General features: G+C 40.7%; 1 protein-coding gene across 1 annotated transcript in view; it reads left to right on the forward strand.

Moving 5' to 3' along the window:
* Nucleotides 1-16,820, forward strand: part of FNDC3B (fibronectin type III domain containing 3B) — a 147,546-nt gene that overhangs the window by 127,012 nt on the left and 3,714 nt on the right. Inside the window, exons 24-25 of the mRNA XM_042881193.1 lie at nucleotides 7,521-7,687; nucleotides 10,745-10,872. Of these exons, the coding sequence (XP_042737127.1) occupies nucleotides 7,521-7,687; nucleotides 10,745-10,872 (295 nt within the window). The remainder of the gene's footprint in view (nucleotides 1-7,520; nucleotides 7,688-10,744; nucleotides 10,873-16,820) is intronic.

Genomic DNA, 16,820 nt, shown 5'->3' on the forward strand with positions numbered 1-16,820 from the left:
ATTTGGAATCTTTTATGGTTTGAAAGGGTTGTTGCTGGAAGGTGCCATGGTGTCCTCTCTGCTCAAAGAACAGACAGCATCTGACTCTGGGCAGGGCATGGATAATAGAGCCAAAGGGATGGTCTTTGTCTTGTTCTCCATCTTTCAGAAGTTATAGTTAATATCTTCTCTGACGCATCTGAATTTACTTTTATCTGGCTGACTCAAGTCAATATTACAGTTTCTCCTTTGGTGAATCTGAGCACGCTGTTTGTTTGTTGCAGCCTTCCTTACTGATGAGGTTTAAAATATGAGATGATTTTAAAGTAATTTCAAAGCATTTTCACCAACACAAACAGGTAAACAAATTGTTTTTAAGAACAAGAATCACCAAGAAGTCAGGTTCTGATCCTAGCAGTTCAGATAGCTTTTTTGTAGAGATTCTCTTCTGTTTCTGAGCACTGATCGCCAGCCAGTGCTCTTGAGTGTGTCTTGGTCATTAAGAATTGTTTGTAGCTTTCCCGTGCTGTAATGAGGCAACAGGCCAGTTATTGCAAACTGAAGGTCTCATTGATTGCAAGAGCTATGAAACGAAATACTTGGAAATCTCCTGACGCCGATTAATGTTGGACCTTGAAAAGAGGCACGTGTCAGAAATGCACCTGCCTTATCTGCCGCTAGCGCCTTGGTGTGTGACATCCAGGCAGATCAAATTAATCTCTCTTGCCCTTTCAATTACGTGTAGCATTAATTGGAGATGAAAAGTCTGTTTCTAGAAAGCACAACACATGGGAACGTTAATTGAAAGCAGTTGACCTTTATGTAAAGAGGATGATAAAATTTCAGTGTTTTTTAGATAAACCAGCATTCCTAACTGTTGTAACATCAAGAAAACCACCTTAATCAAGTCTCACTGTTTTCTTCTCCAAGTGAAACAAATGAACCTAATTAAGAGTAATGCTTTTGAATATTTTTTTCTGTACTGCTAATTAGTCTTTAGTTGTTCTACAAGTAACTATATCACTTAGTGTCTTAAAACACTTGCGATGTCTAGTCTGAAAGAGGGAATGGGCAACTATGTTAGATGTGGGTCATTCAATGCATTGCTTGCGTTTCTTTTAGATAGTTGTTATCTTGCATTTGAGACTAGTTCTGTGATTTTTCTATGTGTGCAGGCATATAAAGAAAAATATGGGCAATTATAGTTTAAGAGAATCACTGGATGGTTGGGTGAGAGGCAACTTGAAGATATTCTTTTAAGATATCAGTGAAGGATCATTGTCTATTCTTCATAAGTTGTCTTTTGTAAGTGGATTGTTAGATGGTATTTGCTGGTCTTCTGCACTGTAATTACTTTTGTTATGGCTGTTTGCTGCATAAGCGAGTTGTGACCATGTATCACTGGTTAGTGTATGATAGTAGTCGTGTTACCCTTTTGTAACATGTGAAATTTTGTTTATGTACGTGTATTAATCTAAAATGCTTTGTTAATTTATAGGAATTTTCCATTTAAGGGCATGCAGTTCTTAAAAAAAAAAAATAGTGATCACTTTTTGAGACAGCAGAGTATAAGAAAAATGTGTTAAATGTTTGGGATATGTTATGTGATCTTATGAATCCTAACGAGACACAGAGCGGGATGCCTTTCAGTAAGTTTGTTGAAAGAACAGTTTGGTGGGAATTTGGTGGGAATTCTGTGAGGCACAGTAATGACTGGTTTAGTACCCATAATGGTCATGGGCTGTGCTTACAGGGAGGAGTGTTTGGGCCACCTCTCCATCTGTAGGTGCCAGCTTTGTTTCGCTGAAGCTGTAAAGCAGACAGGATGCCTTGCTCCCTTAGCAAGCTTTGCCAAACCAAATGGCTGAGGCTGTCACGGCTGTGGACGGCTCTGAACATGCTGTGCTGAATGAGATTCATTTTAAGGTTCATGGAAACTGTTAGATGCTGCCATATTAGTAAAGCAGACTGTAATGCTGCACAAGAGAGATAAAGATGTGTGTGGCTATAGGAGCATTAATTTGCTACTGCTTGATTGGTGTTTTGTTCTGTTTTAGTTTTAGCTTTATTAAGCCTACTCCTGTTTATATCTTCTGTTAGTTTTTAACACATTGCCATTGTAAACTATAGTATCAGTAGCTGCTTTAGTCATCTGGTTCTTCTTGACTTCTGGCAGGCAGCTGGATGCTCTCTGTAACTTCTCCCAAATCCTTCACTGAAATGCTATAAATTCACATTGCAGTGTGCTCAGTATTGTCCTGTCTCTCTGTTCCTTGGCCTCCAGTGTGATTGCACACAAGAATCACATTGAGCACTTGGCTGATCTGCCGTCCATTCCTCCTGAATGTGCCAGGCACTGTTGAGATGTTAGATGTTACTGTTGCTTATTTTTTTCCCTCAGGAATCAACTTTTTCTCCATCTCTTGCTTATCCTTGAAGTTGATTTTCAAAGTGTTCAGTTGTCTTCTTTATGATGTGCCTGATCTACGTCTGGTGTAACTGGTGTAATTGATGAACTCTTGTGTGCCACTTCTCTTTGTCAGCATCCAGAAAGTCTGAATGATTACACAGGTCTGCAGTCCAAAAGGGAACAAAAACGGGAAGCAGACACAAAACGCCTGTAGGGTTCTTCTCTCTGGTAATCTATTGGGAAGAGTGCAATCCTGGGGCTTTAGTTCAGGCTTCCCATGCTCTCTGTATGCTGCTTGTACAATGTGGTGCGCTGTAAATTCCAGCTGCCCTCAGCAGCATGAATTTCAAGGGAAAAGATGGTAACTCATCCTTCTAAAAAATTAGTTTTTCATGCTAGGTGGGAGCTTCTGTATGTCAAGGCATCTCCTTTCTCCATAATTCTGGAGATGTGACAGGTGGCCATGGTAAATATGGGCTACGTGCTCAAATTCAGTAGCAGATGAAAGGCTGATCTAGGAGAAGCAAACTAAAAATCAATTTCTGGCTGCAAGTGCTCCTTACCCACAGGCTAGACACGCTAAATAATTAGGCAAAGAAAACAAAACTCTCTCCACTTAACTGCTAGCACTTCTTGTTCTGCCTTTTTCTTCTTCAGTTAGTTTTGCTTTTCTAAGTACGAGCAAAGAAACATCATCTCCTGTTGTTATGCCTGTATACAGAAGCTACATGGCTGCTGTTGTGAGGAGGTGGGTTTCTAAACGTTGTCACGAACAAGCTTATGTGATAAGGTGTCCTACAGATATCTTCTAGAAAACACATCTTCAGATCAGAGGGTCCAGCATGCCCAGTCCATCCTCAAGGTAGGGTGCCCAGGGCTGTGCCGGCAGTGGGGCTGTGCCGGCAGTGGGGCTGTGCCGGCAGTGGGGCTGTGCCAGCAGTGGGGCTGTGCCAGCAGTGGGACTGCCCAGCTTTATTTGGCTTTAGAACGGAGCGTTCCCTGTGCTGGGGGTGAATTACATATTTTTGTTTTGAAGCTTTGCTTTCCAGGGTGCTGCTGCATAGTGTAGGGAACTGCTAGCTGGGGAAGAAATGGCATAAATCAGTGAGTGCTTGATAATGTTCTTTAGAGAAAATAGAGGAACAATCCATAAAAAAAAGTCAGAAGGGGCTATAATTGTGCAGATAACAGGCACAGTGCAATAACAACACTAAAAGTTGTGTTGATTGGTGAAATTCATGGGCTTTGCTTTCTAACTGTGCAGCTGCCCAGGTACATGCACAAAAGCCTCAGGTCACTGGATCAGGCCTGCGGTGGATTAATGATCTCCCAACACAAAAGTGTGTCTGATCACTTCAGTGCTGCGGGAGGCAGAAAGAATCATTCTCTTGTAGCCCTTGTTCCAGGCTTCAGATTTCTGTCTGTCCTGCATTTGCTTTCAAATTAAATTGTTGCAAAGACAATTGTGTTACTAAAATATACACAAAGCGAGAGGCTCTGAAAGGTAACCTGCTGATTAAAATGTGCTGAATGCTAATGAATGAAGGTAGAGCAGCAAGAATGTTCATAATCCTCTGCTTGACTGAAAGTGGCTGAAGTGGAGGAAACAAAAACGCTCTGACATGTAAAACATTTCCAAGAAGATCTTCATGGTGAATAAGAAGATACTGATGAAAAACTAACAGCAGTGGTGTCTCCCAAATAATCATTCTAGGACATTGTGTTCTCTCTTTTCCAGGCTGTGTAAGTAAATGAATAATCCTTGACTGACATGAGAATGTCTGGGAGAGAGAATTGGGATTGCTCAAGTTGGAGTGAGATTCTCTGGGGGATGTCGTGCTCCCTCAAGATGATTTTCATCTGCTACCTAAGTGGGGAGGAGAGGCAATATTGCCTCATATTAAAGCCTGACCCTACAGGTTCACTTTAATTTAAAAAAAAAACCATACTAATACATATTATAAATACATATTAAACAAACAACATCAACAAAACTACATTGAAAGCACAGGCACACACAGGTAGTCTTTTCTCAGAGACGACATATCAGAGTAAAATGTGCAGCCCGTTGCCTTTCAAATTGGGCTGGGCAAGCCGTTTAGAAACAAAAATGAATAGGTGCTATCAGCATGCATGGGGATTCACATGGATGGTCTGGGCAGGCAGGGGTTAGGGAATGACAGTGTCTTGTCTGAGATGCACTCAAGTATGTTTTGCTTTTGTTTCTCTCTTGAAAGGAAAGAGTGTCAAAAAGATAGGATCCAAAGTGCAAAGTATTTCTTTAAGAACATTTCTATATAGGAATAGGAATGCTTTTGGGTTGTTTCAATCTCTGGTATTCCCATACTGTCCCCACATTTTTGTCAGTACAACTGCTTTGACATAGTGTTGGAGCAGCTAGGGAATGAATCCAGTACAAGGCTCCTTGCTTTGTCAGTTCTCAAACCCAGTTCACCTTTCAGCCCTGTCTGTATAAAAGACGTGAACTCCTTGCAGATGAGCTCCAAGCTGGCTTGTTCTTAAGAAAAGATGTGGAACAGGTCTTGTATGAAGCACATTGAGCCATGCCAGACTTGGCAAGAAGGCAAAGGTATATGGAACTCTAAAAGTGTATTTAAAGGTATCTTTAGATTTAAAAAATCAACTTGCAATAATATGAACTTGCAATCATATGGACAAATTGTTGTCTTTATATAATTCTTAATTTATCCAGGCATTGCAGTAGTGACAACATGGAGGATGTGTTGTTCCAGTTCTATATCCATCTCCTTCAAATGGAAACTGTAGTATTTTATTAAATAACAGAACTAACTGGAGAAGTATAAAGTACCTGTGTTGGTCATGAGAAAAATACTGTTGTTGTATATTTACATATAAGGTATTTTAAAGTTAAAATGTTTCATCTGCACTGTATTTCTTCATGATTTGCATTCTTCAGATGTTGTTGTCAGGGTAAAGCCTAACAGCAAATAAGTTTGATTGACTCATTAATCAGCCTTTCTTCTTCCAAAATGGGAAGCCATCTTTCTTCAAAGGTGATTGAATCTCAGAGATTTAAGTATGCTTTCAAAGCAGTCCTGTGTGCTGAATGTGGATGCAAGATTTTCTCTAATGCTTTTTGCTTTCATTACAAGCAGTTCTTGAGACAGAGAGATGGAAGTAAAAAGAAGTAGAGATAGAAACTGAATGGGAATATTATTCCAATCCCCAAATGACACGAGGAGCAGAAGAACTCTGCCAGATCACTTTGTCAGTGTTATGAAACCTTGCCTGTGTTCAAGAGGCAAAGCTGTGATTTGAAAGCTAGCATTCATTGGTATTCACTCTATAAGTATGTCTAGCAAGTGCGTTATAAGTCCAGACTGTGCAGAACTGTTAGCTGGTGAAGTATGTTTAGCCTCCTATGCTTACCTAGTTCCACAATTGGTTACAGAAAGAGCAGTTGTCTAAAACACTGCATTGCTGGTTTTTTGCTACTGCCCTTTGGTCAGGCTCTCTGCTGCCCCTAAGTCCTGCTGGCCTAAATAAAGGGCTTGTTCATCATGCACAGAACCCCAAGAAACCTGACCTGAGTGCAGAGTGCAACTTTCCAGTGCTGCTCGTGTGAACCTCAAAAAGGTTATCACAGGATAGCAAGCATAAAGCTGCATAAGCCTAAGGTTGGGAAAAGTTTATCTTTAGAATTCAACTTTAATGTGTTCTTAAGAGCTCGTGAGCACAGCTCTTTGATTTTTAATCAGGGTGAGGGGCTCTGTAGGACTTGCTGAAGGTAGTAAGTCACATCAGTCTTTGAAGTACATTCTCAGCAATTTAAATTACCTGAATGTTTCTTTTATTACAGGCGACTTTTGATCTCTGTTTGTTCTTGTGTGGGTTTCAATCATAATGTAATCTGAATTGATTTCTGCCCTTGAGAGCTAATGGCAGACCCAGTTTTTCTTTGAAATACTCAGATTGGCTGTGCCTTGTATCTCACACAAAGCCAGAGGGATCGGCAGTTATTACCCAGAGTAAAGCTAAGCATCTAGATCGGGAGGTCATAAACACTTTGTTGGCTTCCTGGGGATTTCAAATCAGCTGAAATAGTTAAGGTATTTGAATAAGTGTATTAAGTCATCAAAAGCTGTGTGTTACCCTGTGTGGGTAATGCTGTGTTCTCCAGATTCAGAACTGTCCCCAGGAAGAACCAGCTAAGGCCAAGTGATGAGTGCTGCCTTTTATTCACCCTCTTCCCCGTTCTGCTCAGCACCTGTGGGGTCAGCATCTCACTTAGAAATTGCTGGCTAACTCACGGCCATTACTGAAAAGCATTTATTTGAGCAGAGCGATTGAATATAAAGTTGGATTCTCTCTTGCAACCTGAACTTTTTTTCTTTTTTTCTTTCAGTTGATTTTTTTTTCCCTGCATAATATTGTTGGATGTGATTGTGTGTGCTGGCATTTGGTCTTGTCAATGGGAGTATTCTGGGAGTCACTTCCTTGAGTCATGTCTTCTCCTTCTTTTCAGTGTGCTTTCAAGCAGACCTGTGTCATTACAGGCATCCCCCACTCAACCCCATCTTCTTTCCATCCTGCATCTCCCCCTCCCTGTAACCATGCTTTCTCTTCTCTCTTCCTTTTCACTCATATTCCACAATGTGTGCTCTCTGAATCTTCTTCTGTCTCCACTGTTGGGCTGTCTGCAGGCTATAAAGCCCTTAAAGCTAAGGAGTGTGTAATACATTAAATACAGCCCTTATGCTCTGATTTAAATTGTTACTCTGGATTAAGATGGCATACATGGGAGTAGGATCTCAACTGTGGATCTTAGTGTGTGAATAAAGTCAAATTAATCCTGTTCTAAACATACTTTTGTACTAGCAGCACACTCAGTGCATTGTAGCAGAACATGAGTTTAACCCATTTTGATTACTAGGGAGCAGAAGTGCACCAATAGAAGTGTTTCTGGATAATTCATGTAATCAATTTGCAAGGTAAGTATTAGTTGCAGAAGGGACAATGTTTTTAATGCTTTGCAAAGCATGTTGTGCCAGTTTTCACAACATGTTTGCGTTGAACTGATAAATGTAATAAACTTATATGTTTCTGCCACAGCCATGTAATTCCGTATTCCCATTTTCGTTGTTTCCAGGTTTATTCCGATTTACAGGGGACCAAGTCATACATACAAGATACAAAGGCTGACAGAGTCCACCTGTTACTCATTTAGAATACAGGCTGTCAATGATGCTGGGGAGGGACCTTTCTCAGAAATATGTACCTTCTGCACAACTAAGTCAGTCCCACCTGCGATCAAAGGTATGTAGTATTTTTACTTACAGAACTTCTTAAGTAAGGTAAGTGCAGTCAGTTTGTAAATATTAATATAGGTAGGCAGTCATGCAAAAGAATGGTGAGTGTTGCTTCTATGTGTCTGTGAATAGTTAAATTACACGATAGTGGGAAGCAAAGTTATCACCAGAATGCTCATGTAAACAACATAAATGTTACACCTACCAGTGTTGTTATACAGCAACTGTTAAAATGCTGCTGCTGAGTTTTCCAGAGGATTGCTTTGAATTACTGGAACGCTTCATGAGGGGGAAATAACACTGCAGTATGTATGTGTACATACAACCTCAGTGTTAGTAAAGCTGCGTGCTGTTTCAAGTTGTGTAGGTGATGATCAGCTATGCAGTTCAGAGTTTATTTTTCCTTTAATTTATAAAATTAATAACAGTATTTCTCATGGATAAAACATCAGATTCGTTATCGCGCTTAGCGTGTGTTCTGCTGGAAGAAGAAAAGGGCTAATTAAATAAAGTTTTATAATGTGTGAATTCTGCCCTGAGTAGTTCTGTTTCTTCTTCCAAGAAGAAATATTATGAAGGGAGTGGATTTGATGTGTTTGTTGTCAGATAAGCTGAAATCAGATGCTGTGCTGACCTTCTTTTTCTGTGTGCTTACACTCATATGTCAAGCAGTACTGCTTCCTGTGAGAAATAACACTGCTTAGTCTGCCAGAGAGGTATCATTTGTTCCGTTCTATTTGAAATCTGGCTTTGGTGATTTTTGACACCATTCAAGATTTAGAGTGGGAAAAATACTGCCAGGGTGTAATTCTCTGGTCCCTGGGCTGGCTGCTCTGAGTTGCTCTCAGGAAGGACAGTGCCCTCGAGTGCAGGGAGTGCATCAGGAGACTGGCTTGCAGAAGTCAGCATATGTGAGGATCCCACCTTCGAATACAGCTTGCTTTTTCCTCTTGCCTTTTGGCACGTGTTTCTGGAAGAAGATAGCTGTATCTGTTTGGTGTTCAGTTGTAAATTACACCTACGCCATGGTGGATTATGCTGATCCACTCTCTTGCACAATTGTCCTGATGTAAGCCATACCACCCAACAAAGAAAGCATGTGCAGGATGAAGCAGGCTGACTGTAGCACATGCTGAGCCTAAGTTACTGCTGCCATCACTCGTAGCTGCACCAACTAGGTAAAGGTAGCACAGGCAAGTGCTGCAATCACATTGCCATTCTGATGGACAGAAATCCATTTGGGTAAGTTCAGATCTCACTTAAGATTTTGTTCCATGGACTTCTTGCCTGCCTGAGCACTGAGTCCCTGTTAAATGTGACTCATACTGAGGTCTGAATGTCAAGCCATTAGGATAGAGCACAGTACTGGGCTGTATGTGGGATGGGACCACGGGTACATGACAAAACACTGACTCTAACAGAGAGAAGTGGAACAACAAAAGCTGTGTTAGGGAATACTACTGTAAAAAAAAATAATAATAATAAAAGTGATGCTATGGGAAGAGGAGGTCTGTTGAGGCAGCCAGCTGACAGAATTATGTTGATTCCCTCCCATGTTTGGAGCTATTCAAAGAAATGTTTGTCATGAACTTCATTCTCCATCTATCGGAAGCAGATGTTTGTCTTCCTGTAAAATGTCCTAATTACTCAGTTGACCCTAAAATGATGACAGTTGTGTGTCAGAGAAAAATCTGCATGTAACAGAGTGGAAGGAAAAAGGAAAATAATTGAGAATGTTGTTGTCAGCTGAGATGGAGGCATCTATTAACAATCTCTCAACACCAGCAGATGTACGGAGAGAAGCAAATGGATATTGATTATATCTGGGCCCGCGTATGATTCATGTGTTCCTCTTGGGTGGTGGCAAATTAGTCTAAAATTAGTGTAATATATGCAGCCACAGCATCAGTTGTTTCCTTGATAGAGTCTCCTGTTGTGTGTTTTCATGGCTTGGGAATCTGTATCTCCTTTAACAAGCTCATGTCCTTGCACGTGCACTCATTAACCACGTGGTGAAGTGTTTAGCACCAGGTTTCTCCCAGTTTCATGTTTTGGTCAGGTGCTTTTGAGCACAGTGGCAGAGCCTGATGGCTGTTGTGGTTGTTTTGATGCCTTCCACTGGCAGATGCTGATTTGAATACATAAACATGCTCAGCTCACCTGTTAGCATGCTGTCAGGCATCATATGACATCTTGTTGCTTTCAGCTACCAAGAGATCCATTTACAGAGAGGGCATTTTATCAGATGACAAATGGAGTTTCTTAGACTTCTAGTCTAAGCACTATAAGAATACCAGGTCTGATCATCTCAGTTCCAGGCTTGGTATATTAGATACGAGTCTAAGCATTTAACAAATCCTTGTACTTTTGCTTGAATTAATTTCTAATATGGATTATTTAACTTCTCTACTGACATTTCTCCTCTCATTTTTCCTGAATGAAATGTTTGGTACAGTGTTCTTTCAACGACATGTAGCCAGCTGCCTTAGAGCATGGGAGGAATGTGCAGACCATCTCCTCTGCTGCAGTGTTTGCTCAGAACTTCGTGAAATTGCTGCTTTTATTAATGCCAATGTAATTTGTGAGTTGGCTTCTGCTTTGGAAAGTTTAGTGCCTGTCATTGTGATTAGATCTTAAAAGTTCAAAATTTTCATCACATTCACTCCCCCTTTTAAGGGGTTCATGACTGACAGATGAGAGGTACCTCAATCATCTCACTTTCATTTTACGGTAAATTTATTAGGATCGTGTTAATCACCTCTGAATTTCATTCAATTTTCTGTCTCAGTGTTACTGTTCTACAAGAATCCAGCTTAAATCAGGCAAGACTGTCCTGAAATAAATTGGACTTTTGAGAGACTTATAAATCCAGTCCCAGTTTTATCTCCTTGTGATGGTAATTTAATTATTGGTTACATAAATATGATACAGATTGTGCTATTAAACCCTGTGATGTCCTGAAATTCTCTTTTGAAGTTCTTATTTCATAAGTGCTTTATTAAATAGAAGTGACATTTCAATGCAGTCTTTATATTAAATGCTAGCATATTCATTTTTATTGTAGCTCCTCGGGTAACGCAGTTGGAAGGAAACGCCTGTGAAATTACCTGGGAACTGGTCCCACCCATGAAGGGCGATCCTGTTGGTTACGTTCTGCAAGTGCTGGTTGGAAGAGAGTCTGAATATAAGCAGGTAGGAAATTGGTCTCGATTATAGTGCTCAATTGGTTATATAATGGAAATGTTTTGGAACATTCTGTGTTGTTTCTTTCTCCTGTATTGAATTACACCCCATGGTGATGCGTCAGGTGAACTTTGGTAAAGACTGAATCAAAATCAAGAGCTGTAGTAGGTTGTTTTCACCCCAGGGGAATATACAGAACATTGTTATTTCAGTGGAGTGATTTTATGCTCTCTCCAGAGTTGGTTACTATTTCCAACTGAGCTCACCTTTAGAAAGTACCATTCTGTCCATCCATGTTTGCTTCTGAGCTGGTTGGTGCTAGTTGTCCAAAGAGGAGATGAACCAGGTGGATTATCTGCCTGATCCACTAGATCCATTCCTGGATTTTCAGGGGAGCCTTCAAGACCTTTTATCACAGATTTCACTCAGGTAGACAACTTTAAATTGGTTTGTTCAGCCATCGTGTTGCTGTCTAGAGCTTAGATGCAGGAGTGTGTGACAACTGTGTATCTGGTGCCCCACAGGGGTTGTGGGCTTTACTGTACCTGAAATATGGTTCCTCCTTCAGTTGTCTGTACTGATTAGAGATCACAAATGGTCATGTCCCCAGCACATCTGAAATGGAACTCATTCATAACTAAATCTTTTATTTCACCTCTCACACCTCTAGCTTTGTTATTTGCAGTGCACTTCATCTGTGCCTTGTCTTCTCCCCGTCCTTTCTTTCATTGTTATATGGATTCATGTGACCAAATGAGGGAATAAGATATATTAAGCCTTAATTGAATTCTTAGAAGTATAAGTAGGGTGTCAGTTTCTTTGCAACTATACCTTTACTTCTCTTCAGTCTGTTTTTGAGTATTACTGCAAATTAATGGATTATCTAAAATAACACAAGCATAAATGCAAGGTAATTCATGTGAGTGCTGAAGATTCATAAACCAGTTAATCTGGGGGGAAATATTATCATCTCTGTGTAGGTAATATGACCTGTGTTCACTGTGACGGCTTCTTAATGTCCATGGTAATTGGATTACATGGACCCATTCTGTTCTTGCTCAATTGACAGAATAGCCTCAACATCCAGTCTCTGTGTGCAGCTTTAGGAAGCTACAGTGCTTAATATGTTCTGGCCATCCTTGGAGAGAATTGAGCATGGCTTCATGTTCCTTTAAGTTAGATGATGGTTTAATCTTTGCAGTCAAGAAATGGTGGTATGAGTATATAAAATACATGAACTCGACAGGCTGTTCAGCAGCTGTGCAGCACTTCATTTCATGTTTAGGGTTGCTCGTCCTCAATTTCTTTCACTTTCATTCATCCTCCAGGGCACAGTTGTGGCTTTTGTTCTGTGATGTGTTTTACATCAGATCAAATGTCGATGAGAAGAGTTTCGCAGAATAGAAGTTCACTTCAGAAATTACCCCCAAATTGAAGCATTTCGGCTAATGAACACAAAGCTTTTTTACTGTTACAAGTGTGTAATCCTGTCAGTAGTCAGATCACTTTATTTGTGGCAATTTCAAGGCAACCACTTAAGGCAAGACTTTAAGAGGATTTAACTAGGGAGATGTGTTAAAAGCCCATGGAGCCACATCTCTGTGTCTGCTCCCCAGTATAGCTAGCTAATAGTTGGAAAAAAGCAGTCTTCATTTTATCTCAAAGCACTAATTGTTGTTTCAGCATTGTAATGAGTGAAAGCTTATGAGTGTGAGTTCATATGCAGGTATCTCCTGGAGTAGAACAAACTAATTGAACTCCAAAGCATTACCATCTGTAACAGTGACTGTGCAAAACAGAAATCAAGATGATGATATATATGAATCTATTTTTTGTTATGAGATGGGAGAATGTTTGAGATACATACATATACATATATCTGCATTTCTCCCCCAGGAAATTTCACAAAGATGTTGTTATTTCAACAGACATAGTAGGAAAATGTCAATATGCCTCTTGCAATACTGGCTTTGCATTCATACTGTTCTTATGTATTTTAAACTAGTGTGATTGTGTTTTATTGACAAGAATATGTTTGACATAGTGGATTTGAGTCTTTTCATTCCAGTAAGTTTGGAAAAGAAAGATTCTGTCATTGAGAAAACTGAGCTGGGACTTCTTCATGGCAGTTGTGTCTGACATTTGAAAACATGACTGTATCTCCTGACTGTTTGGAGAACAAATGTGCACACAGTGGAATGGTGTTGACCATGAAGTCTATTGGACTCAGTAAGGAAGCTCACACAATCCATCACCCAAGTTGCACAGTTCAGACACTCAGTTACTGTTTCTGGAATAATTTTATGCTACTGATCTTGATCCATTTTTTTGCTCAAAAGCCCTTCAGAAAATGCAAAATGCAATATTCTTTTTATATTCCATTTACAGAACGGATGCTCTTGAGAGATCTAAGAACACGTAGGAGGAACTCATTGTATCGTACTTGTGCTTCATTCGTATTGTAGAAATGCATTCACATTACATAAAATAATTACTTTCGTTCACATATAAAGTAAGAAATGCTAAAGCAATTTCACTTTCCCTGCTGCAGCACCAGCCACTGCTTTTCGGGTACAGCTACAGTTTCTCTCTAGATCATCTCCCCTGAGCTGCCTCCTCCACCTGTAGCCCCATGGAGCTCCCTGCATCCCACAACCCACACTTCCTCCACCATTTGACCTGGGAGGGTTATACCAAACTGCCTGAATGCCATTTCTTTTGGCTTGAGGCTGCAGAAATCCCTGCCTTCTTCTGGGAAAGCGCATTGCAAATGTATCTCTACTGGGTGCCGTCTGAAGAATTTGATGTGCAGGAGCTAAACGGATAGTAATTTGGTTACCAAAAAAGCATGTTAAAAAAGTAAATATTCCTTTCCCTGTTTCCTGAGTAGTATGTTCCTTTTTGTGTATTTGTATTCTTTATCTGTTTGGATGCATCAAATAGCAAAGCCATAGGGCATTACAGTTCCTTTTAGGAAATCAGATCTTCCTTGTTTACAACTGAGGAAGGAAACCACTGCAAACTCCAGGAGCTGCGGGCTGAGATTTGTGTTTTGTCTCATGCAGTTCTACCTGACAGAGCTTATTCAGTTAGAACTTAGCATTCCATCGTGTCAGAATTGTCTCCAGCTTTGCATGGATGTAACCTTGAGTCAGTGTGAGGGGCTGGGAGGAGCTTATGCTTTCCAGTGCATTGCTTATAGAGCAGTTGTGGCTGATGTTTTTTTATTGTTGAGAAAAGATTGAAGCTTTTGGGAATTATATCATGACATCTGTGAAACTGAGAAATACTTGCCTGCAGGAATTCTCTGAGCTGTCTGTTTTGATCAGTAGTATCAAATGCCAAAAGGGGCTCTGGCAGCAGTTCATTACTTGTGATGATATTTTCACTGAGGGAGCAAGCCAAAAAGCTCATCATGTTTTTATTATATTCTCAGGTGCCTAAACAGAAAAGCTATTTCTAGGAGTAAAAGTGATAAATTGGATGGGTTCTTTAACTTGTTGGCTACCAAAACATAATGTGCTACATTTAAAAATATATATGCTTCTTTATACAGTTGAATTTGGTTTAATATTTGTTGAGCAAGTTCAAAAGCTTTACATGCAGTTATCACTTTTTCTTCTGTTGTGCATTTAAAGTCTGTTCAGAGTGTAGCTGCTTACAGCCAAGGGTGCACTTTGTGCTGAGGGCATCCTGCCTTGGCTTCCTATGCTCCTGGAGAAACCAAGGCAGGCAAACTGAGCAGGCAGCACAGCAGGCAGTGGCTGCTGCCACGGGGTGCTCAGGATGCTCCTGCAGCCAGCTGTGAAGGGCTCGGGCTGCTCTTAGAAGTGGGTGGTATTTAAGCCCAAATATTGTTTCCCTGTTGCTGAGAAGGGACAAAGCTCCTCTGGTGCCAAATAGCCCCCAAAGCACTGACAGCAGAGCAATTGCCACCACCTTCCTAGCTGTAGCACAGGAAATGTTTTGTCTTTATCATCATGGAGTATTCACTCGTATTCAATGTACTTTTCACTGCTATTCAGACTTTCTTTAAAGGTGCACTGTTCTCTCACTGGACTGTGGCTTTTTTCAAAGAGCTGCTGTCTGGATGACTTGAATGGCCACCTCTATTAGGCTGTATTGAAGATACAGGTTTTAGATTAGCTACCCATAGCCACTTCCAGTTACACCGGTGCTCACCACCCAGCAGAACAAGAAACACTGGTGAAGTGTTCTCAGTACAAAGATGTTTCCCATCCCTAAGTATCAGTGAAATGTAATTTATGAAGCTTGGGTGGTTAATTTTCTATTAAAACAATTTGGATTTTACTTTTGGTTTGTTTTAGAAGTGGTGATGTTGGTGGCATAGGAATTAATTTGTGGCAAAGGCCTGTAGAGCTTCCATGGGGATCCATTTTGAAATGGATGATAACAGCACCCAGTAATATACACTGCTTACTGCTGTGATGTAGGATGGATGCTTTGGGTTATGACGTCTCAGAGTGTGAAGAGATGGGAGTGAGATGATTCCCTGAAGTAGAAGAATCCTAGCTGGTCTTTACAAGATGTGACATTGATGATGGAGCAGATGGAGGACAGTTACCACAACCGGTGCTACTGGAAGTGGCATTGCAGTTGGAAAATAGATGCAGGGAATGTCTTGGTGAGAGGACCTTCTTTGCAAGCAGGTGCTTCAAACTTCACCTTAAGTCTGTGGGCTGGTAATTGTTTTTATCTGTGATGTGTTACTGTAACTTAATAGCTTGCTTTTCAGTGGCTTTGCAAAGATGAGCAGATGTTCCAAGGCAGCAGTGTTAGCAGAGTGGTGCTTAGTCTGAAAACTCAGTCACTGTCATTCAAACTGTACTTGGAAAAAGTGGGGAAGTTTTGGAAGGGAGAAAATGAATGAAAGGAAAACCTTCATCTTCTGTGCTGTTACTTCTTAAGCAATCAGACTGACTTCCTGACTGAGAGATGAGTCTCAGGGGTAAGAACAGGCAGGGAGGTTGCGTTCTTTAGGTGGTGTTCAGCTGGGCTAATAGTCTCCTATTTGGATTTTTTTCTTCTCCTTTCTCTGGGGCAACACCCAGGAAGTGATGTGTCTGCTCAGCTTTAATTTTGCTGCTTCCACTGCTCTCAGCCAGAGCTCTTACTCTCAGGAGGCAGAGATGCTCTCTCCTCTCCTCCCACTGTGAGGAGATAAATGAGCAAAGGAACATGCATCCGAAGTTCAGGTTTCTTTTCCAGGAGGTACAAACACTCTGTGACACGTTGCTTTTTATTTCAACAGCCCTGCCTTACATAAATTGTTGACTGGTTGTTTGTTTTCAGAGTTCATAAATGTTTCCAGTGGTCTCTTTCCATTTAAGTCTCAGAACGTCTCTTAGCTGTTCAGTTATTTCTCTTTCTCATATTGTGACTCATGCTGTGAGTCATATGTTACCTCCATTCAATTAGCATAAAACACATGGCTGATTTGGGTTATTGAAGAACCAAATGCAATGCAACCAAGAGGAGCTTTATATGTCTTACTAAGATGTTATTATTTCCAGAATTCTGAAAGTGCAATTTCTGGCATAATCACTGACTCTTGAGAGAAGTGTGAGGGACGTACATTAAAATAATACTTGTTTCTGATTTCCTGACTGTGCAGTGAATGTCTTGCAATAACCTTAGTTTGCAGGTTTTTTTCTTCTTGGGGCTAAATATGGTTCTCATGCCTTAAACGTGTTGGGCTTGTAGTCACGTCTTAACAGTGCAGAGATACATTTGTGCTGCTTATCACCCCCATGAGAGATATGCACCTCTTGTGTGCGGCATTTTGTCTGAAGTCTTGCCTACCCTCGAGTGTGCTCAGTCTGCTGAGCACTGCGTATGGAGACACCTCTGCTCTCAGCCTCTACAGGCTGCTGTGTTTTTGAAGCCTGCCTCGACCTGGGGGAGGAGAGCCTTCCTTCCTTTATGGCCCTGCCAGA

The sequence above is a fragment of the Lagopus leucura genome, unplaced genomic scaffold (assembly GCF_019238085.1).
Source record: "Lagopus leucura isolate 7727_CA_CO unplaced genomic scaffold, USGS_WTPT01 Super-Scaffold_100029, whole genome shotgun sequence".
NCBI lineage: Eukaryota > Metazoa > Chordata > Aves > Galliformes > Phasianidae > Lagopus > Lagopus leucura.